Source organism: Agelaius tricolor, unplaced genomic scaffold (assembly GCF_023055355.1).
Source record: "Agelaius tricolor isolate 1412-34295 unplaced genomic scaffold, bAgeTri1.0.p SCAF_21, whole genome shotgun sequence".
Classification (NCBI taxonomy): Eukaryota; Metazoa; Chordata; class Aves; order Passeriformes; family Icteridae; genus Agelaius; species Agelaius tricolor.
In genome coordinates this window covers 6,596,880-6,617,379 of record NW_027269281.1, presented here as the reverse complement: position 1 = coordinate 6,617,379, position 20,500 = coordinate 6,596,880, and the positions used below count along the sequence as shown (strand labels likewise).

General features: G+C 37.9%; 1 protein-coding gene across 2 annotated transcripts in view; it reads left to right on the top strand.

The window, feature by feature from the left end:
* LOC139598952 (spindlin-Z-like) overlaps positions 1-19,703 on the top strand; it is a 106,969-nt gene extending 87,266 nt beyond the window's left edge. For both annotated transcript variants that reach the window (XM_071445879.1, XM_071445880.1), the window contains 4 exons: positions 211-259; positions 13,232-13,485; positions 14,494-14,727; positions 15,987-19,703. In XM_071445879.1, the coding sequence (XP_071301980.1) occupies positions 211-259; positions 13,232-13,485; positions 14,494-14,727; positions 15,987-16,186 (737 nt within the window). In that variant the 3' untranslated portion in view covers positions 16,187-19,703. The remainder of the gene's footprint in view (positions 1-210; positions 260-13,231; positions 13,486-14,493; positions 14,728-15,986) is intronic.
* Positions 19,704-20,500: the final 797 nt, after the last annotated feature.

The following is a 20,500-nucleotide window of genomic DNA, read 5'->3' as shown; positions in this document are numbered from 1 at the left end:
GTAACTCCCTAATTCTTCACTTAACTTCATGAGTACGTAGTCCTTGCCTATCTCCTCAGCCTTCTTCCATTGTAGAAACTCATTGATAAATCCCATCATGATGTGTTTAAGCTTTTTTACTTGAAAAGGAGAACTTTTCTATAAGATACCTTTTTGACATTGTGTATAAACAGATTTTATTGTTCAGTAATTCCATCATTTATATTGTAGGTCATGCGGGAGTCTCTGCAAGCATGATGAAGAAAAGAACTTCCCACAAGTAAGTTCCTAATACTTCCTCAAGTGTAGTTCTCAATAACTGGCAGTACCATTCTAGAAATGTATCTGTATTGTTCCAGTCATTTTGAAAAAAATGCGGAGCAGTATTCAAATGGTGTATGTGTGTAGAATCAGACTTTATTCTTTTGGGAGGACAATGGGAAAGAATGCACCATTGGTACAGTTCTAAACATCATTTTGAATGTTATTCTGAGAGAAATTATTCTATCAATAAAGTTCTGTAACTTATAATTCAGAAACAAGAGATTGCAAGCCAGAAATTGGGCATATGTACTCTAGGATTCATTGCAGCTTTAGTTTTTGAAAAGGTTTTTTTACCTTTTTAAAAAAATAATCAATGTACTGTAGTATGGCTACTATTTGTGTGAAGGTTACTTGCTTATCCTATACATTTATCATATTTATTATTCACTGTACTAGAATTTGAGATAGTAGCTAAATGTTGCTATGAGTAAATGTGAAAAGATATAGGTAGTAGCTTAGACAAAAATTACCTTCATTTCAAACAGCTAGATGTATCTGGCTGCATCTCTGGTGGGTGAACTCTAAAATAAGCTAGAGAAAGGTGAAATTTATTAAAATGCTATTAGTTATATTTTGAGTATGAAGTCCTATAATGCTGATATACAACAGGCATAAATCCAAAACAATTTGTCTGGCAGAAATATCTTCCATGATTAACATTTGAATTAGTATTAACGATTTCCCAAATGCAACACCTGATGTAAAACTACTCTCAATTCCTTCCACCAACTCTTCATTATTCAGTCTTGTCTATCTCCTTACAAGGCAGAGATAAACATTTATTTGTCTAGAGACAGGTAGAGTTAAAATTTAATTTCTTTTGTTCTTTTTCAACCGCTCAGAGAAAGGAGTGTATGATGGGAAGACTATCAGAGGTGGGTTGCCTTTTGTACTTGAGGGTGGCTAGATTTGTCTTTATTGTTATTTTGATATACACTTATTTAAATACCTAAATAGGTTGTATATTTTTTAGCATAAAGGCTTTTATGGGGCATATTAAGTCATGATCCTAAGTCACGTGGTTTTGAGGCATTTAACTTAAGCGCCCAGCTGAGTTTTATATTGATTTAGCCTAGTTTAATTGTTTAAGAATTGTTTGGTGAAGGTTTTATTTTGTACCAAACCAAGATGACTTTGTGTGCTGCTCAATGACTTCTCCGCAAATGACACACTAGTATAGAGTTGTTTTTATTTGATATTCATTGCTTATATTTTTGAAATGAACAGTAAGTAGCACTGTAGACATGTTTAAACAAGTGAGATATGAATCACTGTTTAAAAATGTATGCTGATACTACTATGAGCCGTTACAGCAGACCATTAATTAATAATGCATACTTTGTCATTGATTTAGTTATGATGACTTTTACATTCCTCATTAAAAGAAAAAGAGGAACAAGTTACTGGCACTTGAAGTCGTAAGTTCATAGGGGAGGGAAGAGCCACCAGGACAGAACAGGACCTAGTCCAGTAACTGAGGAAGAGATAAAATGAGCTGTGTGGATTAGTTTTCTAAATTCTTCTTAACTAAAATGTTAGTTAACCATTGACCCTTTTGGAAGGGGGTCCCATGGTCAGCTACAAAAGGGCAGTTCTTCTGAATGTTCTGTCAGTGTCAATGGGTAGTGATGATTTTTGCGAATAAAAAGTTGACTTTGTTTGTGTCAGATCAGTCAGTAGTCTCTTGGTTCTTATCTTTTCCACCCTCGGTGCATAAGGAAATAGTGTAAGTATAACATCTTACCAGTTTCTCATAGTTGGCGGTTCAAGGACTTTGTGGTGAAGATTCTATCTGCCCCTTAACTATCACTGTACTTATCCCTTGTGAATTTCTGATCGCAGTTTAAACTAACTTCTTGTGGTGGTTTATACTTGACTATGAGCCAAACTCCCACCCACCTGCTTACTCCCCTTCCTCAGTGAGGCAGGGGGAGAAAATAGAATGAGAATGTTCATGGGTCAAGATAGAGACAGGAAGATTGCTTACTGTTACCAATTGAATGGGAGCTTCAGACAAGCCCTGCCTTTGCCTCAGATTTTTGGCAGCAGCCTAAATTTAGGTGGCCTGCAACTAAAATAGCTCTGGCCTGCAAGTTCTAAGAATGGCAGATCAGGTCTATTATAAAATAAGTTATTTATTGAATAAGCAGGAGATAACAGACAAAAGGCCTTAAACAAAGTTACTTATTACACAGTATAAAACAAAAAGAACTACTAGTAGATTACATAAAACAGTGCACGACATTAAGGTACCTATATTAAAGCAAGCAAAGAAATAGTATTGATTAGGAGTCAATGTAAATTATCACTGAAATGACAATAGTGTACACAGGTTCCCTTCCCTCAACTCCTGGGAGAGTAACCAAAAAGCAGGTGTCCCAACTTTGGGGACAAAGCCCCACACATTTCCAAGGAACATGCAGAAGATTTCTGCTTTGTGAAAGTTTTGTGCAGCTTTTATACTTTGTAAAGTGAAGTGCCTGTCAGTCAGAAATTCCAGCTTATCTTTCCACATCTTGCTTCCACAGCAAGATGTTTATTGTCAGCTGAAAGCCTTAGTGCCATGTCGCCGAAATATCTCACTACAAGACAAGCTGTCTTGATTATTTCACCAAAGCTCATGTGAAGATCATGTGAGGGGCAGGATGCCTTGAGTTATTTCACCAGCTAACAAGCAACAGATAAGGTCTTGTGGTGGGGGAGATGCCCTGCTACACTTACCAGGCACTATCACAGGCAAAACAGGCTTGACTTGTGGAAAATTAATTTATTGCAAATTTAAGTAGGTGGTAAGAAACAGGAAGACAAACATTAAAACAACACCTTTCTTTCCTCCTTTCCCATGTTTAAATTAATTCCTTCACTCCAGACTCACCACCATCCCCAGGGTGCAGGGGAAATGAGGGAGGAGAGTTTACAGTCCGTACATAATGGTTGCTTTCTGCCACTCCTTTCTTCTTGTACTTAATTTCTTCCTACTCTGGCATAGGTTCTCTACAGGTCACAGTTCCTGTCAGGAAAGTGATTCAGCATGGTCTCTTGTGGGGGAGACAGTCCTGTCAGTTAAACTCTGCTCTGCCATGGGTTCTCTGTGGGTTCTCCATGGGCCTCAGTTCCTTCATTAAATACCTAACTGCTCCAGCATGGATCCTTTTCTTCGCCTCCTTCTCTGCCTGTCCAGTGGTGGATTTTTTGCTCTTTGCTAAATATGTTTTCACAAAGGCACCATAAACTTTGCTGACGGTCTCTACTTTAGCTGTAAGTGGGACCATTGCCAAGCTAGCTGGAACCAGCTGTGTCTGGCACAGGGTAGCCTGACTTCCTCTCCTAGAGGCTACTTCTGCAGGTGTTGTCATGTCTGTATGTATATGTGTGTCCATTACCAAAACCTTGCCACGTAAGCCCAATACACCTGTAATCCTAAGAAAATTAATTTCACAACTGAATGATGGCTTTTGAAGGAGGACAGAAATTATTTTACAACTTCTGTCTTTAGTAATGTGCCTCACAGTCTGAATATTAAGGAAAAAGAGTTTATAACAATTCTCTGATCATATTATCCCCCATTAGTGACAGACTGTAATAGTATCAAAATAGTATCAAAATTCTAATTCAGGCCCTATTTTTAATAATTTTTCTACATGGTTCCATGAAATATAGAAATTGTACTGACCATTGCTACTCTTCTTCATTTGTACTCTTTTCTAAATTTCTTTGAATTTTCCATGATCTGGTTCTGCTAATAAAACCCTTTCTCGTTACAAGACTTCACTTATCAGTTTAGGGTCTTCAAGATAAATACTTAGTCACTGAGATGAGCAGCTCTGGTGCCAGCACAATCCATAGCATAGGGGGGATTCCTGAACCTGGGGGAGCCACAAGAGCCGCCAGGAGCCCACACTTGTGCTACAGCTGCTGATAAGACCTGGGTGGGGCCAGGAAGAATGGTGGTCAACCCCCCCACCTCCATATGAAAGAAGCCCCTATGGAGTGCTAGTGACACAACAGGGCTGTTTGCAGGGAAGGGCGTGCAAAAAAGGCACTGTAGCTCTGCCAACATAACCAGGAAGTAATGGTATCCAGCTGGCAGAAGGCTATGAACACTCTAAACTCTGCACCCACAATGAATGACACAGTTATTCAGACAGAGCTCTGGTGGGAAGATGCTGCTACCCAAGTGTGGGGCTGCAGGGCATATCCTACTCTTATGCCAGTACTGGACAGCAGCAGTGAGCACAACTGGGGGAGGTCCACTCAGGTAGAGGAACTACGCCGCTTAGCAACAAAGCTCCAGGACGTGATGAGTAGGTTGTTAAGGAGTATCAGGGAGAGTGAAAGAGAGACTACTGGAATTGCCCCCTACCTTCCCTGCAGCAGGGCTGTCAGGCAGACAGGACATATGATATAGAATATTTCCTATCCTGTCTTTGCTTGGCAGAATGTGGTGACTTAAGCGATAGGGGACAATGGTGACAAGTTCCTGCTTGGTGTTATCGGCAATGAAGAGAGACGGGGACTCTGTGAAATGGTCAAAGAATCCAAATTTATTGTGAACTACAACTGCTTATATACTTATTCTAGGAAGACTAGTAATGTTTTAAAACAATGATTGAGTTAATCATCGCATAAACAAACTTATACATTTTAAACATCTCTTGCTTGCAGAAGTTGATTCAATCTTCTTCCCTGTCCCAGTCTGATCCAATTTTCTTGCAATCTTCAAAGCTCTGTTTGTTCTTGCCAAGGCATCCTGTTATCAAATCTCTTATGCTAATCAAGTCCAAAGTCCATCATCTGTCTCGTGTGTCCCAATAGGTGTAGCAGAAGTAAGGAGGGGAGTCAGCAGAACTGCCACCTTGGACTTGTGGAGGGCACACTTCAGCCTGTTTAGGGGCCTGGTTGAAAGAGTCCCTTGAGAGGCAGTCCTGAAGGACAAAGGAGTCCAGGAAGGCTGAACGTTCTTCAAGAAGAAAATCTTAAAGGCTCAGGCCATCCCAGTGTGCTGAAAGATAAGCTGACAGGGAAGAAGACCAGCCTGGCTGAACAGAGAGATTTAGCTGGAATTCAGGGAAAAAAGGAGAGTTTATGACCATTGGAAGAAAGGGCAGTCAATTCAGGAGGACTACAAGGATGTTGAGAGGTTGTGCAGGGAGAAAATCGGAAGGGCCAAAGCCCAACTAGAACTTAATCTGACTACTGCTGTAAAAGACAATAAAAACTGTTTCTAAAAATACATTAGCAACAAAAGGGGGGCTAAGGAGAATTTCCATCCTTTTTTGGATGAGGGCGGAAACATAATGACAAAAGATGAGGAAAAAGACTAAGGTAATGAAGGTCTTCTTTGCCTCAGTCTTTAATAGCAAAACCAGTTGTCTTCAGGGTACCCAGCCCACTGACCTGTAAGACAGGCAGGGAGCAGAATGAGGCCCCCATAATCAAAGGGGAAATAGTCAGCAACCTGCTACACCTCTTAGACACACACTAGTCTATGGAGCAGGACAGGATCCATCCAAGGGTACTGAGGGAGCTGGTGAAAGTTCTCATTAAGCCACTTTCAATAATTTGCCATCAGTCCCAGTTAACTGGGGAGGTCTCAGTTGATTGGAAGTTTGCAAATAGAATGTACATCTACAAGAAGGGCTGGAAGGAGGATCCAGGGAACTACAGAACCATCAGCCTGACCTTGATCCTTGGGAATGCTATGGAACAGATTATCTTGAATGCCATCATGCAGCACATACAAGACAACCATTTGATCACATCCATTCAGCTTGAATTTATGAAAGGCAGGTCCTGTTTCACTGACCTTATCTCCTTCTATGACAAGGTTACCCTCTTAGTAGACAAGGGAAAGGCTGTGGATGTTGTCTACCTGAACTTCAGTATACTGACGACGATTGATAAAGAGACAGGGTCTCCATGGTTTGCAGACGTGAAGCTGTTTATTGATACACACAGCTGAGTTTATATACCTTTTCAGCTGTAACTAAAAATAGCACAACTATAACATTTATGTAACTAGGTAACATTGCTTAATTAAAAGCCTTGAACACACTAGTGCAGGTATGTGCAACCTTAAATAATTTCTGCTTACCAAGCACATTGTACCAAGCACACTGTTAACTTTTGCATTCCTTCTTCAGGGTTCTGCTTTCTGTTGCCAAGGCTTGCAGCCGACTAATGCTAACATATCCACTTCTGTCATGAGCTGAACAGTGCTTCCAGCTTGGCTTTCTAGCTGTATTTCTAGCTCTATTTCTATTGTATTTTTATATGTTTAGCAAATTACCATAAATTACAAAAATCCCCAATTAGAGACGTGGTGAGGTAATGCTCCCCCCATTCAACCCTCTTTGAATTCCCCCTCTTTCAAATAGTAACTAAACTTTGTTTATAAAAATGTATCTCAGAGAGGTAGTTTCAACCTTGACTTCCCACAGAATCTAACCTTGGACCCCCAGCTTGGAGGCACTGGGGAATTTATTTTGTCCTTCTGTCTAATAGAGTAGGTAAAATGCTAGCTACAAATACTATGATAGGCTACAGAGCTACAAATATACATGTAAAGAATATAGAAAATATATAAAAGAAAAAAAAGCAAAAACCAATTCGACATCATCCACAGGGCTCAGTCCTCTTTAATATCTTTATCAATGACCTGGATGAGGGGATCAAGTGTATCCTCACCGAGTTTACAGGTGTCACCAAGTTGGCTGGGAGTGTTGATCTGCTGATCTGCTGATGGTAGAAAGACTCTATGTTAGATCATGGGGGGGGGGGGGGGGTGAGAGGCTCAGGAGACCACTCACCCCAATGTTCGTGTGATGTTCGTGTGGCACAGAGAGCTTTTATTTTCCAACCACTCCTTTATATATGGCATTTGAAAGACCCAGTCTGGATGTTCTCATTGGTTTGAACTCCACACCCCTTCAGGTCCTGGCCAGTGAGGTGGCTGTAGCATTTAGAGATATTTGGTTTGCCCACATCCTTTTCAATCACTGTAACAACTCTACAGTGGGATTTGGACAGATTGGATGAATGGGTCAAGGCCAGTTGTTTGAGGTTCAACAAGGCCAAGTGCTGGGTTCTGCACTTAGGTCCCAACAAACTCCATGCAACACTACAGGTTAGGGGAAGAGTGTCTGAAAAGATGCCTGGCAGAAAAGGATGTGGGAGGGTTGGTTGACAGTCAGCTGAACATTAGCCAGCGTGTGCCCAGGTGGCCAAGAAGACCAATGGCATCCTAGCTTGTATCATCAATAGTGTTGCCAGCAAGACTAGGGAAGTGATTGTCCCCTTGTACTCTGCACTGGTGAGGCTGCACCTAGAGTACTGTCTTCAGTTTTGGGCACCTCACTGCAAAAAACACATTGAGGTGTTGGAGTGTATCCAGGGAAGGGCAAAAAAGCTGGGGAAGTGTCTAGAGCACAAGTCTTATGGGGAGCAGCTGAGGGAACTGGGGCTGTTTAACCTGGAGAAAAGGAGGCTCAGAGAGACCTCATAGCTCTCTACAGCTACCTGAAAAGAGGTTGTAGTGATGTGGGTATTGATTGGTCTTTTCTCCAAAATAACAAGCAATAGTTGAGCCAGGGGAGGTGTAAATGGATATTAGGAAAAATATCTTCAGTTAAAGGGTTTTCAAGCATTGGAACAGAATGTCCAGGGAAGTGTTGAAGTCAGCATCCTTGGAGGTATTGAAAAGATGTGTAACGTGTTGCTTAGGGACATGGTTTAGTGGTGGACTTGGCAGTGTTAGGTTTGCAGGTGAACTCAATGATCTTAAAGGTCTTTTCCAACCTAAATGATTCTATAATTTCTTTGAAATAAGAGGATCTGAAACTTAGTGGAATTGAAGGGCCTTTTACAATGAGTGCATAACTGAAGCATCAGGAATTGTTTTCAGGACTTGACGTTATTTGCTTTTCCTGGCTCTGTGTGTTTTATGTATGTGTGACTGTAACATGGAGGGGTGGGTCAGAGACAGACATGACACACACCCAAGGTCCATGTGGCAAGAGAGAGAGCTTTATTCTTTGAACCCAGCCTTATATAGGGGGTTTGAAACGTCCCAGTCTATAATGTTCATTGGTCTGCTCTTAACACAGTTTCCTGACCAGTGAGATGTCTGCAGCTTAAGATGGAACGTGATTGCTTGAGGTCTCTGTCTGTAACCAAATTAATTGCTCAGCTACAGACTAGCTGTGACATATGACGACTTAAATTTTGAATGTCTAAGGCTTTGAAATGTTATTCCAGTCTTTAGGAACAAAACTTTGTGAAATTTTAAGGATAATTCTAATAAAACAGAAGGGAAACATTTTGGATTTTCTCATTATACCATCTCAAAATTTACATACTTATGTGTTGCTGTGCTTATCACAGAAACAACATACTATTGATATAAAAAGACGTTTGAGAAAGTTGACTATTATCTTATATGGAAGTATACTGGTCACGGTTATTACACACCCATTTTTGAAAAGGGTGGTGCAAAGTTCCTGGGGAACTACTGACCAGTCAGTCTTACCTCTATGCCTGGTAAGATCATGGAACATATCTGCCTGGAAGACATATTCAAACATATGGAAAACAGGGAGGTGATTAGAGACAACCAACGTGGCTTCAGCAAGGGCAAGTCATGCCTGACTAATGCAGTGGCCTTCTATGATGGAGTGACTGCATCAGTGGACAAGGGAAGGGTAACTGATGTTATCTGCTGTGGACTTATTCCTTCCTCTAAATTGGAGAGACATGGGTTTGATAGGTGGACTGTTACATGGATAAGGAATTGGCTAATAGATGCATTCAAAGTCAACAGCTCAGTGTCCAAGTAGATATCAATAATGAGTGGTGTCCCTTAAGGGTCCATACTGGGACCAGTAGTGTTCATTATGTTTATCAACAACATAGTGCTGTTGACACACCTGAAGGATGGGATGCTATCCAGAAGGACCTAGACAGGCTCAAGAAAGGGGCTCATGGGAATCTCACGAGGTTTAACATGACCAAGTACAAGGTGCTATACCTGGGTCAGGGCAAACCCCAATATCAATACAGGCTGGGGGATGAACAGATTGAGAGCAGCCCTGAAGAGAAGGACTTGGGAGTGCTGGTGGATGAGAGGCTGGACATGAGCTGGCCACGTGCACTGGCAGCCCAGAAAGCCAATCGTATCCTGAGCTGCATCAAAAGAAGTGCGGCCAGTAGGTCAAGGGAGGTGATTCTGCCCCTCTACTCAGCTCTTGTGAGCCTCCATCTGCAGTGTTGCATCCAGCTCTGGGATCCCGAGCCCAGGAAAGAGACTGACCTGTTGGAGCAAGTCTAGACAAGGCCAAAAAGATGATTAGAGGAATGGAGCACCTCTTCTACAAGGAAAGTCTGGGAGAATTGGGATTATTCAGCTTGGAGAAGAGAAGGCTTTTGGGTGACCTAATTGCAGCCTTCCAGTACCTGAAGGGAACTTGCAGGTAAGATGGGACAAGATTATTTACAAGAGCATGTAGTGACATGACAAGGGGGAATGGGTTAAATTGAGAGTAGGTTTAGATTAGATATTAGGAATAAATTCTTTACTGGGAGTGTGGTGAGGAACTGGAACAGTTTGCCCAGAGAAGTTGTAGATGCCCCATCCCTGGAGGTGTTCAAGGCCAGGTTGGATGGGGCTATGTACAACATAGTCTAGTTGAAGGTGTCATTGCCTGTGGCAGGGGGATTGGAAGTAGATGATCTTCAAGGTCCCCTTCCAACCCAAACAATTCTATGATTCTCTGATAGACAGTGGGATTGAGTGCACCTGCAGCAAGCTTACAGATGATACCAAGATGAGCAGAGCAGTTGATTCACTTGTGGGAAGGGATGCCATCCAGAGGGACCTTAAAAGGCTCAGTCCATGTGAGCCTCATAAAGTTCAACAAGGCCAAGTACAAGGTGCTGCACCTGGGTCAGGGCAATCCCCAGTATCAATACAGACTGGGGGATGAATGGATTGAGAGCAGCCCTGCAGAGAAGGATTTGGGGGTACTGGTGTATGAAAAATTGAATATGAGATGGCAATGTGTGCTTGCGGCCCAGAAAGCCAATTGTATCCTGGGCTGAATCAAGGAAGTGTGGCCAGCACGACAGGAGAGGTGATTCTAGCCCTCTGGTCTAATGAGACCCCACCTGGAGTATTGCATGCAGCTCTGAGGTCCTCAGTACAAGAAAGATGTGGACCTGTTGGAGTGGGTCCAGAGGAGGGCCATGAAAATGAAATCAGAGGACTGGAACACCTCTCCTATGATGACAGGCTGAGAGAGTTGGGGTTGTTCAGCCTGAAGAAGACTCTGGGGAGACCTTATTGCTGCTTTTCAATATATAAAAGGGGCTTATGAAAAGACAAAGAAACTTTTTACCAGGGTCTGTATTGACAGAACTAAGGGCAATGGTTTTAAACTGAAAGAGGGTAGGTTTAGATTTGACATAAGGAAGAAATTTCCTATGATGAGGGTTGTGAGGCACTGGAACAGATTGCCCAGAGAAACTGTGGATTCCCCATCACTGAAAAGTGTTCATGGTCAGTTTGGATGGGTCTTTGAGCAACCTGATTTAATGAAAGATGTCCATAGCAGGGGGTAGAAGAATTGGATGTAAATGATTTTTAAAAGCTGATCATTCTATGATTGTTGTTTGTAGTCAGTTAGAAATCTGTTTTCTTTCTTATGACATGTTCAGTAGCAAGCAAAAATGCCAATTCTTTGGCAATTTATTTGTTTGAAAATCGTTATTTCCTGCTATAACAAATAGTGATACAAATAACAATGAGTGGCTGTGCAGTAGTACCAGCCTTCAAACAAAGGAAAACTTGAACTGCAAGTATACCTAGCTGCTCCTTGATTTGTAATTGCATTTATGACACTTTTTGCTCTCTCCAAGGTGTTTTAAAAGGTAGTGACCAAATTGAACTGTATTGTGTAGCTTTTTTTTGTCATATTTTTTTAAGTGACTGAAGTTTTCCACTTAATTGTGCAAATTTAAATGTTATGATTTATAAGCAGAAAGTGAAATTAACTGTGTGGTTAAACATGAACAGTATTATTTTACCTTTTTCAACTTTAACTTTTTAGCTTCAGTAACAGTTGGTTTTATTCTGTGAGGATGCCTTAAAATGGAATAATGGAATCACAATTCATTAAAATTCAATAGATTAATTTAATGCAAAATAAAGTAATTTTCATTGTGCCCAAGAACCAGATCTCTCATCTCATTTATTCAGAATAAAACTTTTCAGAGACTATTATATTTTTTTTTTAAAGTAAGACTTGAGCAAGAATGAGTATTTGAACGTATGTTCAAGTTTCTGTGGAAAATTAGAACCAACTCTGCAGAGGAGTTCCTCTTAACTGGAAGAGATTAGCATTTCTATAATACTAACTTCGACAAGATAAATTGTGAATGCAGATTGATCTCCTTAATCAGGTTAAATCATCACAGAAGTTAAATTAGACAAAAGATACTGTGGAACTCTGCTAAGACTTTCATGAAGAATGAAAGTCTTGAGGTGGGACAAGCTATTGAAGGAATTATACATCTTGTTTTTAATGGAGTTATGATTACATCTTCAGCATTACTAATTTTATATACTGTTTTTATTGGTTTTTAAGATTTATTATGAGACTTCATTGATAAGATTGCTATTTTTGTCTTTTGGATCTCTTGCATACATGGGTTGTTCTTTGAGCTTTCATTGTTCCTAGAGACATTTTTCTTTGGTCACTGTCACTAATCTAAGGATGGATGTTGTTTTCTGCAACTGATTTTTCTTTTTTTAGATGTTGCTTTTAAGCATGCTTCTAATGTGTATATTGCCATTTAAATGAAGACTACTATAACTGGTAATTAATAAAAACGTTTATTTTGGAATTAGCTAACATTTGTGAGAATTTTAATCAGGCAACCCACTAAGTATCATTCTAAGAATGAATATGCATATTGTAACATGCTAAAATAAAGATGATTATATACATTTATCACCAATGTAATGTTGTAATGTTCATGTTTCTTCATATGTTGTATTCACAAATGTCAAGCTACTGTTTGGGTTTATTTAACTCAATAGAATAAAACTTGTGTAACACTGTTTTAGTGGGTTGAAACTGTCAAATAGCTTACATGACTGTTTATCAGAGCAACTGCCATTCACCAGAAGGAATCTTCCTATGCAAGTTAGATTACAAAAATGAGGAAGGGTAAAAAGTATATTTAATCTATTATCTGCTTAGAGAGTATCACTTCTCTTGCAGTGACCTTTGCATATAATTTTTCTTGTGTTGTACTAAAAAGGAATGTTAGAAAATGTTGTTGCTACCATGTGCCTTTAAAAATACTTGAAGTCAAAGATACCTGTAAGTGCAGAGGGAAGTGAAATTTCCTTCAGATGACAAGTTAGGGAAAACAAATGCTCTGAAGAATTTTAATCAACCACCACTAATGTTTCCACTGGATTCTTCCTATTGGTGTGAGGGAATTATGTTTACCGTTCTGCGGAGAGCAACAAGGTAGCAAAAGTATATACTATTAGGTGACATTGCTCTTTCAGAGCTGATTTAGGGTTTTAACAATCAAGTTTTACTTTTGATTTTCTGTGTAGCAATGCCTAAAATAGTTCTTTTGGCTTAAGCAAACTAGTTTTAGGAACTACTATTATGAAAGCAACCTTATACAAAATAGTGAAAGTATTCCACTACTTTTCAGTGTGGGTTTTTTCTTTTACCAGAGCAATGTAGTATTCTTTATAACCTAATTTGAATAAGGTGCACTAAGCTGTATAAATTAATGTATCTTATATTTATATATAAGTATAATATATTGCCTTCTTAAAGCATGCAGCTCTTGTCCAGAGTAGAATTTTGAGTATGTACTTGTTTAATGTTATGTTTGTATCTGTGTACAGAAAGCATAGAAACAATGTTGGACCAAGCAAACCTATTTCTCAGCCACGAAGAAACATTGTAGGCTGCAGAATACAGCATGGCTGGAGAGAAGGGAGCGGACCTGTAACACAATGGAAAGGCACAGTTCTTGATCAAGTTCCTGTAAATCCCTCCCTCTATCTTATAAAGTACGATGGATTTGATTGTGTGTATGGACTAGAACTGCACAAAGATGAAAGAGTTTCAGCACTTGAAGTCCTTCCAGACAGAGTTGGTAAGAGGTTTTTTCCTATATGTATATATGTTGTCAGAACATTTAAATTTTATTAAATTACTTTTCAGTATATGGCAGATAATCTAAATGCTCTGTTCAATTTTTATTTTTTTAGTTCACAAAGTTTTGATGATAACAGAAAGATTAGTGCTGTCTCTTGTCTTTAAATTGTATGTAGAAAGTTCCACAGGTTTTCTTTTTGAGAGTCTTATCCCTAATGAGCTTATGTACATGTAGCATCGATATTTCTATTAAAATTTAAACTCTGAGCCAGCTAAGAAATATCCTGGCTATGCTGTCTTGCATGTGTTTGACATTAATTATGTGTTTGGTTGGGGTTTTTTTTAATGTGCTTTCAATAGGTATTAATACAAGTGGAGGGGAAAAAAGCATTTTCTAAGTGAAATAACTTAGTAACTAGTAACTTAACTAGTAACAAGGCTTTATTGTTTTTTATAATTAGCACAGAATTGTTAAACTGCAGGTGTTTCCAAACTGTAAAGTTCAAAGTTTGACTAATAAGGTGGGTTTTTTTTAATGGAATCAACTCTTGGGTTTCCTGACTGCAAAGAAATCAGTAGCAGTCTCTAGAATGGGGTTAGGGGGAACCAAACCTAACACCTTCATTAATAACTTCATACAGCTGCTCTGTGATTTAGCCTCTCTTCCTCCCCTCCTCCTCCCCTTCAGTATAAATATTTAAAATACAGGTGCTAGTCCTTGCTGTGGCTTATATTGGTCTCCCTTTACCTTGCAGTATGATAGCTTGATTGGGGGGGAGTGCAATGATGGAAAATGTCAATAAAGAGTGTTAACATGTTAAAATAATTATTTGAGTTCTGCTGTTCTTTGATCTTCAGCTCTCTGAAATGGGCATTATTTGTTTTTTATGTGAATTGACTAACTTTCAAATTAATTTATTAATGAATCTGGATAAAGATTATGTTTTGTAAAGATTTATTTCTGTACTTTTTGAATGGACATACTTATGAACTGCTACCATTTCAGCTTCATCTCGAATTAGTGATGCCCATCTGGCAGACACAATGATTGGCAAAGCTGTGGAGCATATGTTTGAGACAGAGGATGGCTCAAAAGATGAATGGAGGGGGATGGTCTTGGCTCGAGCTCCTATTATGAACACATGGTTTTATATTACCTACGAGAAAGATCCTGTGTTGTATATGTACCAACTCTTAGATGACTATAAAGAAGGTGACCTTCGCATTATGCCTGATTCCAGTAAGTAGACTGGTTACTTTTTTATTCTGAAAAGTGTCATCTCTCTGTATTATTATACAGCTTATGGGTTATGTATGGAAAAGAGAGTTGACAAAGTATCTTTTTAAGTATCAAAACTAGCAAAGGTTACAACACAACTGAAAAAATATGTGTATTCAACAATTTCTGAAATATTTTCCTTGAGTCAGTGGTGAAATATGCAATAAATACTGGAAAATCCTTTTCCATTATAATTCCTAATTTTGATAAAGATATGCATGCTGTTATGAAGAGATTACACTTAGAGTTTTTTTTACATGGACAAACTAGAATCTTTCCATTGTTATTTTCTTATAGAAGTGTCACAAATCAAGGAGTTATATTTTTGAAGCAGTTGTTATAAAAATAATGTCTTGGGGCTAACTAAAATAGGTTAATTTATTTTGGGTAAGCATCATCAGTTTGGAAAGTTTTTGAATAGTTTCTTGGAGGAAAGAAGCACTAATATTTTCAAAACTCATTTTCTCTCATATGTTTAAACATATAAACAGGAAAAATATTTCAATAGGTTAGGAGGAATATTTTTTCTTTCTTTTTTAAAGAAGGTTATTGGCTTTTTTCCTAGAAATATTTTTTGCAGAATCAGTGTTGTTCAAGGGATTTTAGCTAATAAAAAAAAAAAGAAAAAAATTTGTCAATAATTTGGGTCCTTTACAGACAATGTGAATTGTGTATTTAAAGATACTTCTGGGTAGATTTTGCTTGAAAAGCAAATAATAAGATTAAACTTCACAACAGTATCCATTCTAGTGTAAAATTGAAAGCTCCTTTTTACAGCATTATTGATTAAGGAGGTCACACTTAGCTTGGAAGATGTTTTTTTTTTGCAATGACATATTTGCATTGACATTTTAGATAGTGAGTTCTAGTACACCTGCCTTTCTGTTAAAAATACTCAGTGCCTTGTTCTGCTGGGGGCTCAAATTCAATTATCTACAAACATTTTTTGTAATTGGTGTGTAAACTTTCATGTCAAAAGATTTACTTTTCTAACCAATTGAAGTGCTAATTTTTAATTCATAAAAGTGAACAGTATTACTTAAAAAATAAAATCTGTGACTACTCTAGAAGCATGGCAATAGGCGCTTGTCTAAACTACTTTAGACATATTTTGCATTTTGAACTTGTGACTTTCTTAACTTATAAAGAAGTCTGCAGTTTTGTATATCGCAAAAAATCCATAAATGTCTACCAAAGTACGATGTATTTTCATATTACAGATGATTCGCCTCCTGCAGAACGAGAACCAGGTGAAGTTGTAGACAGCCTGGTAGGCAAACAAGTGGAATATGCCAAAGAAGATGGCTCAAAACGGACTGGCATGGTCATTCATCAAGTTGAAGCCAAACCATCTGTCTATTTCATCAAGTTTGATGATGATTTCCATATTTATGTCTATGATTTGGTGAAGACATCCTAGACATCATCATGAACTTCTGCCAAATTTGTGGAACTATTAAATGTAAAATTTGTAGACACAGACTTGACTGTTTTTCAGTTGAATGAAAATTTAGATGTCCCTGCGAACCCACAATCTCTGCCAGCAACTGTTTTGTTCTGAATAATACAAATTTATGTGAATATGACACATCTTGTGTAAGACAGCTCCTTTTCTTGAAGGAAATCAATATATTTGGGTGGTAGGGAGTTAAAAGCTAAGAACAGTTGCAAATTCAAGCTGTGTGAAGTCAATCTAGTATTGTAATCTAAATTTTTTCTTAGATTAACTTTTTCTTCAACCTTGCATCACCTGTTCAACTGCCACATGCAAGTGTAGTTTGCTATTTTTCATATGTCTTCTTTTGCAACATTAAATTTCATTTCTTGGCTACTGGCAGTCCTTGTTTTCTGGGTTGAGACAGAGGTGACTTTTCTGAAAGGTTTAAACAGTTTGTGCAGCAGTAAGGAGTGTCTAACCCACGTAACATCAATTTACTGTGTTTCTATTCTGTTTCAAATTAAGTTATTAAATACTTGTGTGTTTTTTACTAGTCACAGGGCAGTAGGATATCAAGTGTTTGACTTATGCACCTTTCAGTGAAAAGGCTTTAATCTATAAAAATATATTTAATCTGTATATCCAGCTAATTAGAAAATGAAGGTTAAGGGCCTGTGTTTACAAGTTTTAGGAACCAGTAAAATACACACAACAAAGCTGCCATTAATCCTAAATGTTGTGTTCTGTTTTGTTATTCACATTTTGTAGCAGAATACAAGTGCTTGGTGCCACAAGTTTAACAGTATATAATGCTACTTAAGCAGACTTTGGACTACACATCAGCAATCAGTAGTCTCTCATTTAATATCAGAACCTAGCAACCTGGATGTTTGTGTGTGAACTTAGAAAGCTAGTATTAGTTAATCTTTTACACAGTAAATACAAGTTATGTGGGAGGGGGGTCCTTTTACACTGAGGACCTTCTTTAGAGAAGGAGAAGCATTTGTTGCCTTCTCCTCAGTCTGCTGTATTCCTTTGTTTTGTGCTGGGGTTTGCTATTGTTTTTAACCATTTTGGATCAAGAAGGTATAATTTCAGTGTATTCTATTTTTGGCTTTTCCACGTAAGGAGTGTCCAGACAAATCTACAGTTTAAACCTGTTGTTGCCTTTTGTGGTGTACTTGCTTTGAGGTATGCCATTAACATAAATTTCATTCTGTGAACACTAGAGTTATGCATGCCAGTGGTGTACTATCTAATGGGAGCTATAGGCTGTTTCAGTGGTTCAGTCATCTGCATTAGATTGTGGATGCAAATAACAGCCCACAACAGCAGAATCCTTTCACAGTTTTAATCTTGCAAGATAGTTGTAAATCAAGGTTAGGGTATTTGGGTTTTTAAGAATAACAACTTTTAAAAGCATCATAATTGTAATGAGGATCAGCACAGCAACAAAATTTTCATGTTGAAACAGAACTCTACAGGCTTCAAACCACTGCTTCACAGAAATACAGTATGTGAAGAATGTGAATACAGTCAACGCTATTGATGGAAAGAAGGAATACGTAGATATCCAACCTGATGATGTTAGTGGAAGGATGCAGGAGAGATACTGCTAATCAGAGATCAGGGGTCTGACCTCTATTGTGAACATTCTTAATAGCAAAGACTCAGTGGCTTAAATCCTTTTCTGTCTTTTTTTTTTTTTTTTTTGCCTGATTTCATGCTTTAGCCTTAAGGCTTGTGCCTCATTATGCTGTTAAATGGTAATACTGTATAAATATGGTATCAATTCTTTGTCCCTTGCTACTATATTGCATTATGTCCTGTATTTCACCATGGGCAACCAAAGGCAGGCTATTGTCTTTCAGTTCAAAACTTCTCAATCCGGTCTTTAAGCACCAAGTATCTGAGTCAGTAAATTTTCATTGTGTTTTGAACAAAATGAACAGATTTGCAACACAGTGCTTTCATCCTGCAGATCTGTTATGTGCTTCCTATTGACTCTTAAGAGTCCTGCATGTAAATCTCAAAGCTGAGCCTGGCTCCATGAGCCCAAGTTGATATTTGTGGCACAAGAATGAGTGTATTGATTACACACAAAATACACTAATAACATAGTACAATGAATTTTGGGCTTTACATCTAAGGATGTAACAACAAGGTTTGTTTTGAAATATTTGAGGTTTAGCTCTACTGGAACATTTTTAGCATTTGGATTGCATTTGTGGGGTTTTATGTAAGCCACTCTAATACACCACATATTTTGCTAATTAGAATATAATCTATACAGTATATACTGTCAAATTTTATAGTTGTTTTTAGATGTCCCCATTGTCTGTTGCATGGGATTTTTCTTTTCATCTTTTTTTTCTTAAGATTTGTGTGGAGGGGTGGTTTTGGTTTTGTGGTTGGTTTTTTTAATAGCTTAAACCACCATTTTGAGACTTGAGACTTATTCCACTCCCTGCCCCATCTGTTTTGGGCTTACTTAAGGCTCATGTTTCAGATCTGCATGCAGTGCTTGCATTACCCTAGTAACTACATGTTGGTCCCTTGTTCTAGGGGTTCAACATTACTTTCCAAATTTATCATAGGTCTTGTGATGACACAAGCCATGGATCTTGGTATAAAAATTATTAGCCTCATTTACCTGCTGTAGTATTGTTGTATATTGTGTGTGCATGATGTCGAGCTGCCATGGAAAACTTTTAAAAAGGAAAAAAAACCCACCTTAAATGCAGACCATCCTTTTTTGCATGCTTAGAAGGTTAGAACATTCAATGTAACAAATGGAAGTTGCATGTTATAATGTTTAGGTTTGGGGTTTGTTCTGTTTTTATTTTGTGTTCAGTTTTTTGTGAATTTCCTTATTGTGCTGTTTGAATGGTTGTTAATAGGATTAAATGCACTGGTGAGGCAAACATAGTTCCAACGAAAGGTAATTTTCCAGTTGTATGTCATACAGCATTTGAAGGGACCATGTATTCTGTTCAAGGATAAATAAAATCATAATTGATAATTACAACAATGAATTTTTTTTCTTTTGAATGCCAAACCCTAAACTAAGTGGGACTACATAAAGACTGAAATACTTTGGGGAAAATCCTATTTATTACAATAGGTATCCATCTTCTTAAAATTAATTCTTTAAAATTGAGGATTTATCTTCAAATAGAATAAATTACAGTTGCTTCAGGGAAAAATAATTAGGGTAAAAAACAGTTTCTGGTTCCTTGAAAATGTTGTGCATTTTGTATTTTATATCATTAGTGCAATTTGAATGGTTCTTGGTATGTTTATTGTTCAAAGGTCTTCGTGTTCACATTTTAAAATTAGGTAGTGACTTCATCTTTAAAGCTTGGTTTCATTATTTTTTATTTTCTTTGCATTTAGAAGTATGAACACTTTAAATCTGTTACTTAATTCTGTAAGTAATTTTTATAATTATGATGTAACTCTATCCTTAAAACATTTAAAATAAATCCTTTATGTGCAACTCATGACTTTAAATTTTATTCTCATGAGCAAAATGTAGTGATGTGACTTCAGACTGCAAAGAAGCAGTTTCTTCAGTATTTTAATTTTAAAAGGTTTAGTATTTTAGAGTTGGGCCATATGTGCTGGTATAATACTTTCCCCTTATGAAATAAGTTTGCTTGCTAAGTCAATTTTTTTCCCGCATGTAAGTATGAATGTCATTAAGATGGAATTTCACTGAGGTAAAGCATAATGCTTAAATTGTATTTCACCAAAAAAGGAAAATTCCTCCTCAGGGGTTTAAGCAAGTCTGTGAGGAAGCATCTTATTTCCAAAACACACTAGCTTACACTGTAATCAGTAGTTAAGAAGCAGGGAACAGTAGAAGTGTTTGTCAGTGTTTAGCTCATAGATTTGACTGCTTTGAATTAATGGGCTTAACTAGAATTGGAATTTTATTTTGCTCACTAAATTAAAAAAAAAAAGTAGAATTTATCCAAAACTAGACATGATGAGCAGTGAAGAGAATAATAGCACAGTGCTGTGAATTTCCTTGAAGCACATAAAGTATTTCATACTAATCAGTGAACACTTAATTATTTTATGTTGTTTAAGGTAAATTACAAAGCTTTATTTTGAATACTGAAATTTGATTATAGGGGGGAAAAATCTTATAGGAATAGCCCAAAATATATTTTTGACACCAAGTTGCCGACACCTCTGGACAGTGGGAAAGAGTGCACCCTCAGCAAGTGCATAGATGATGCAAAACTGGCAGGAATGGCTGATACACCAGAGGGTTGCGCTGCCATCAAG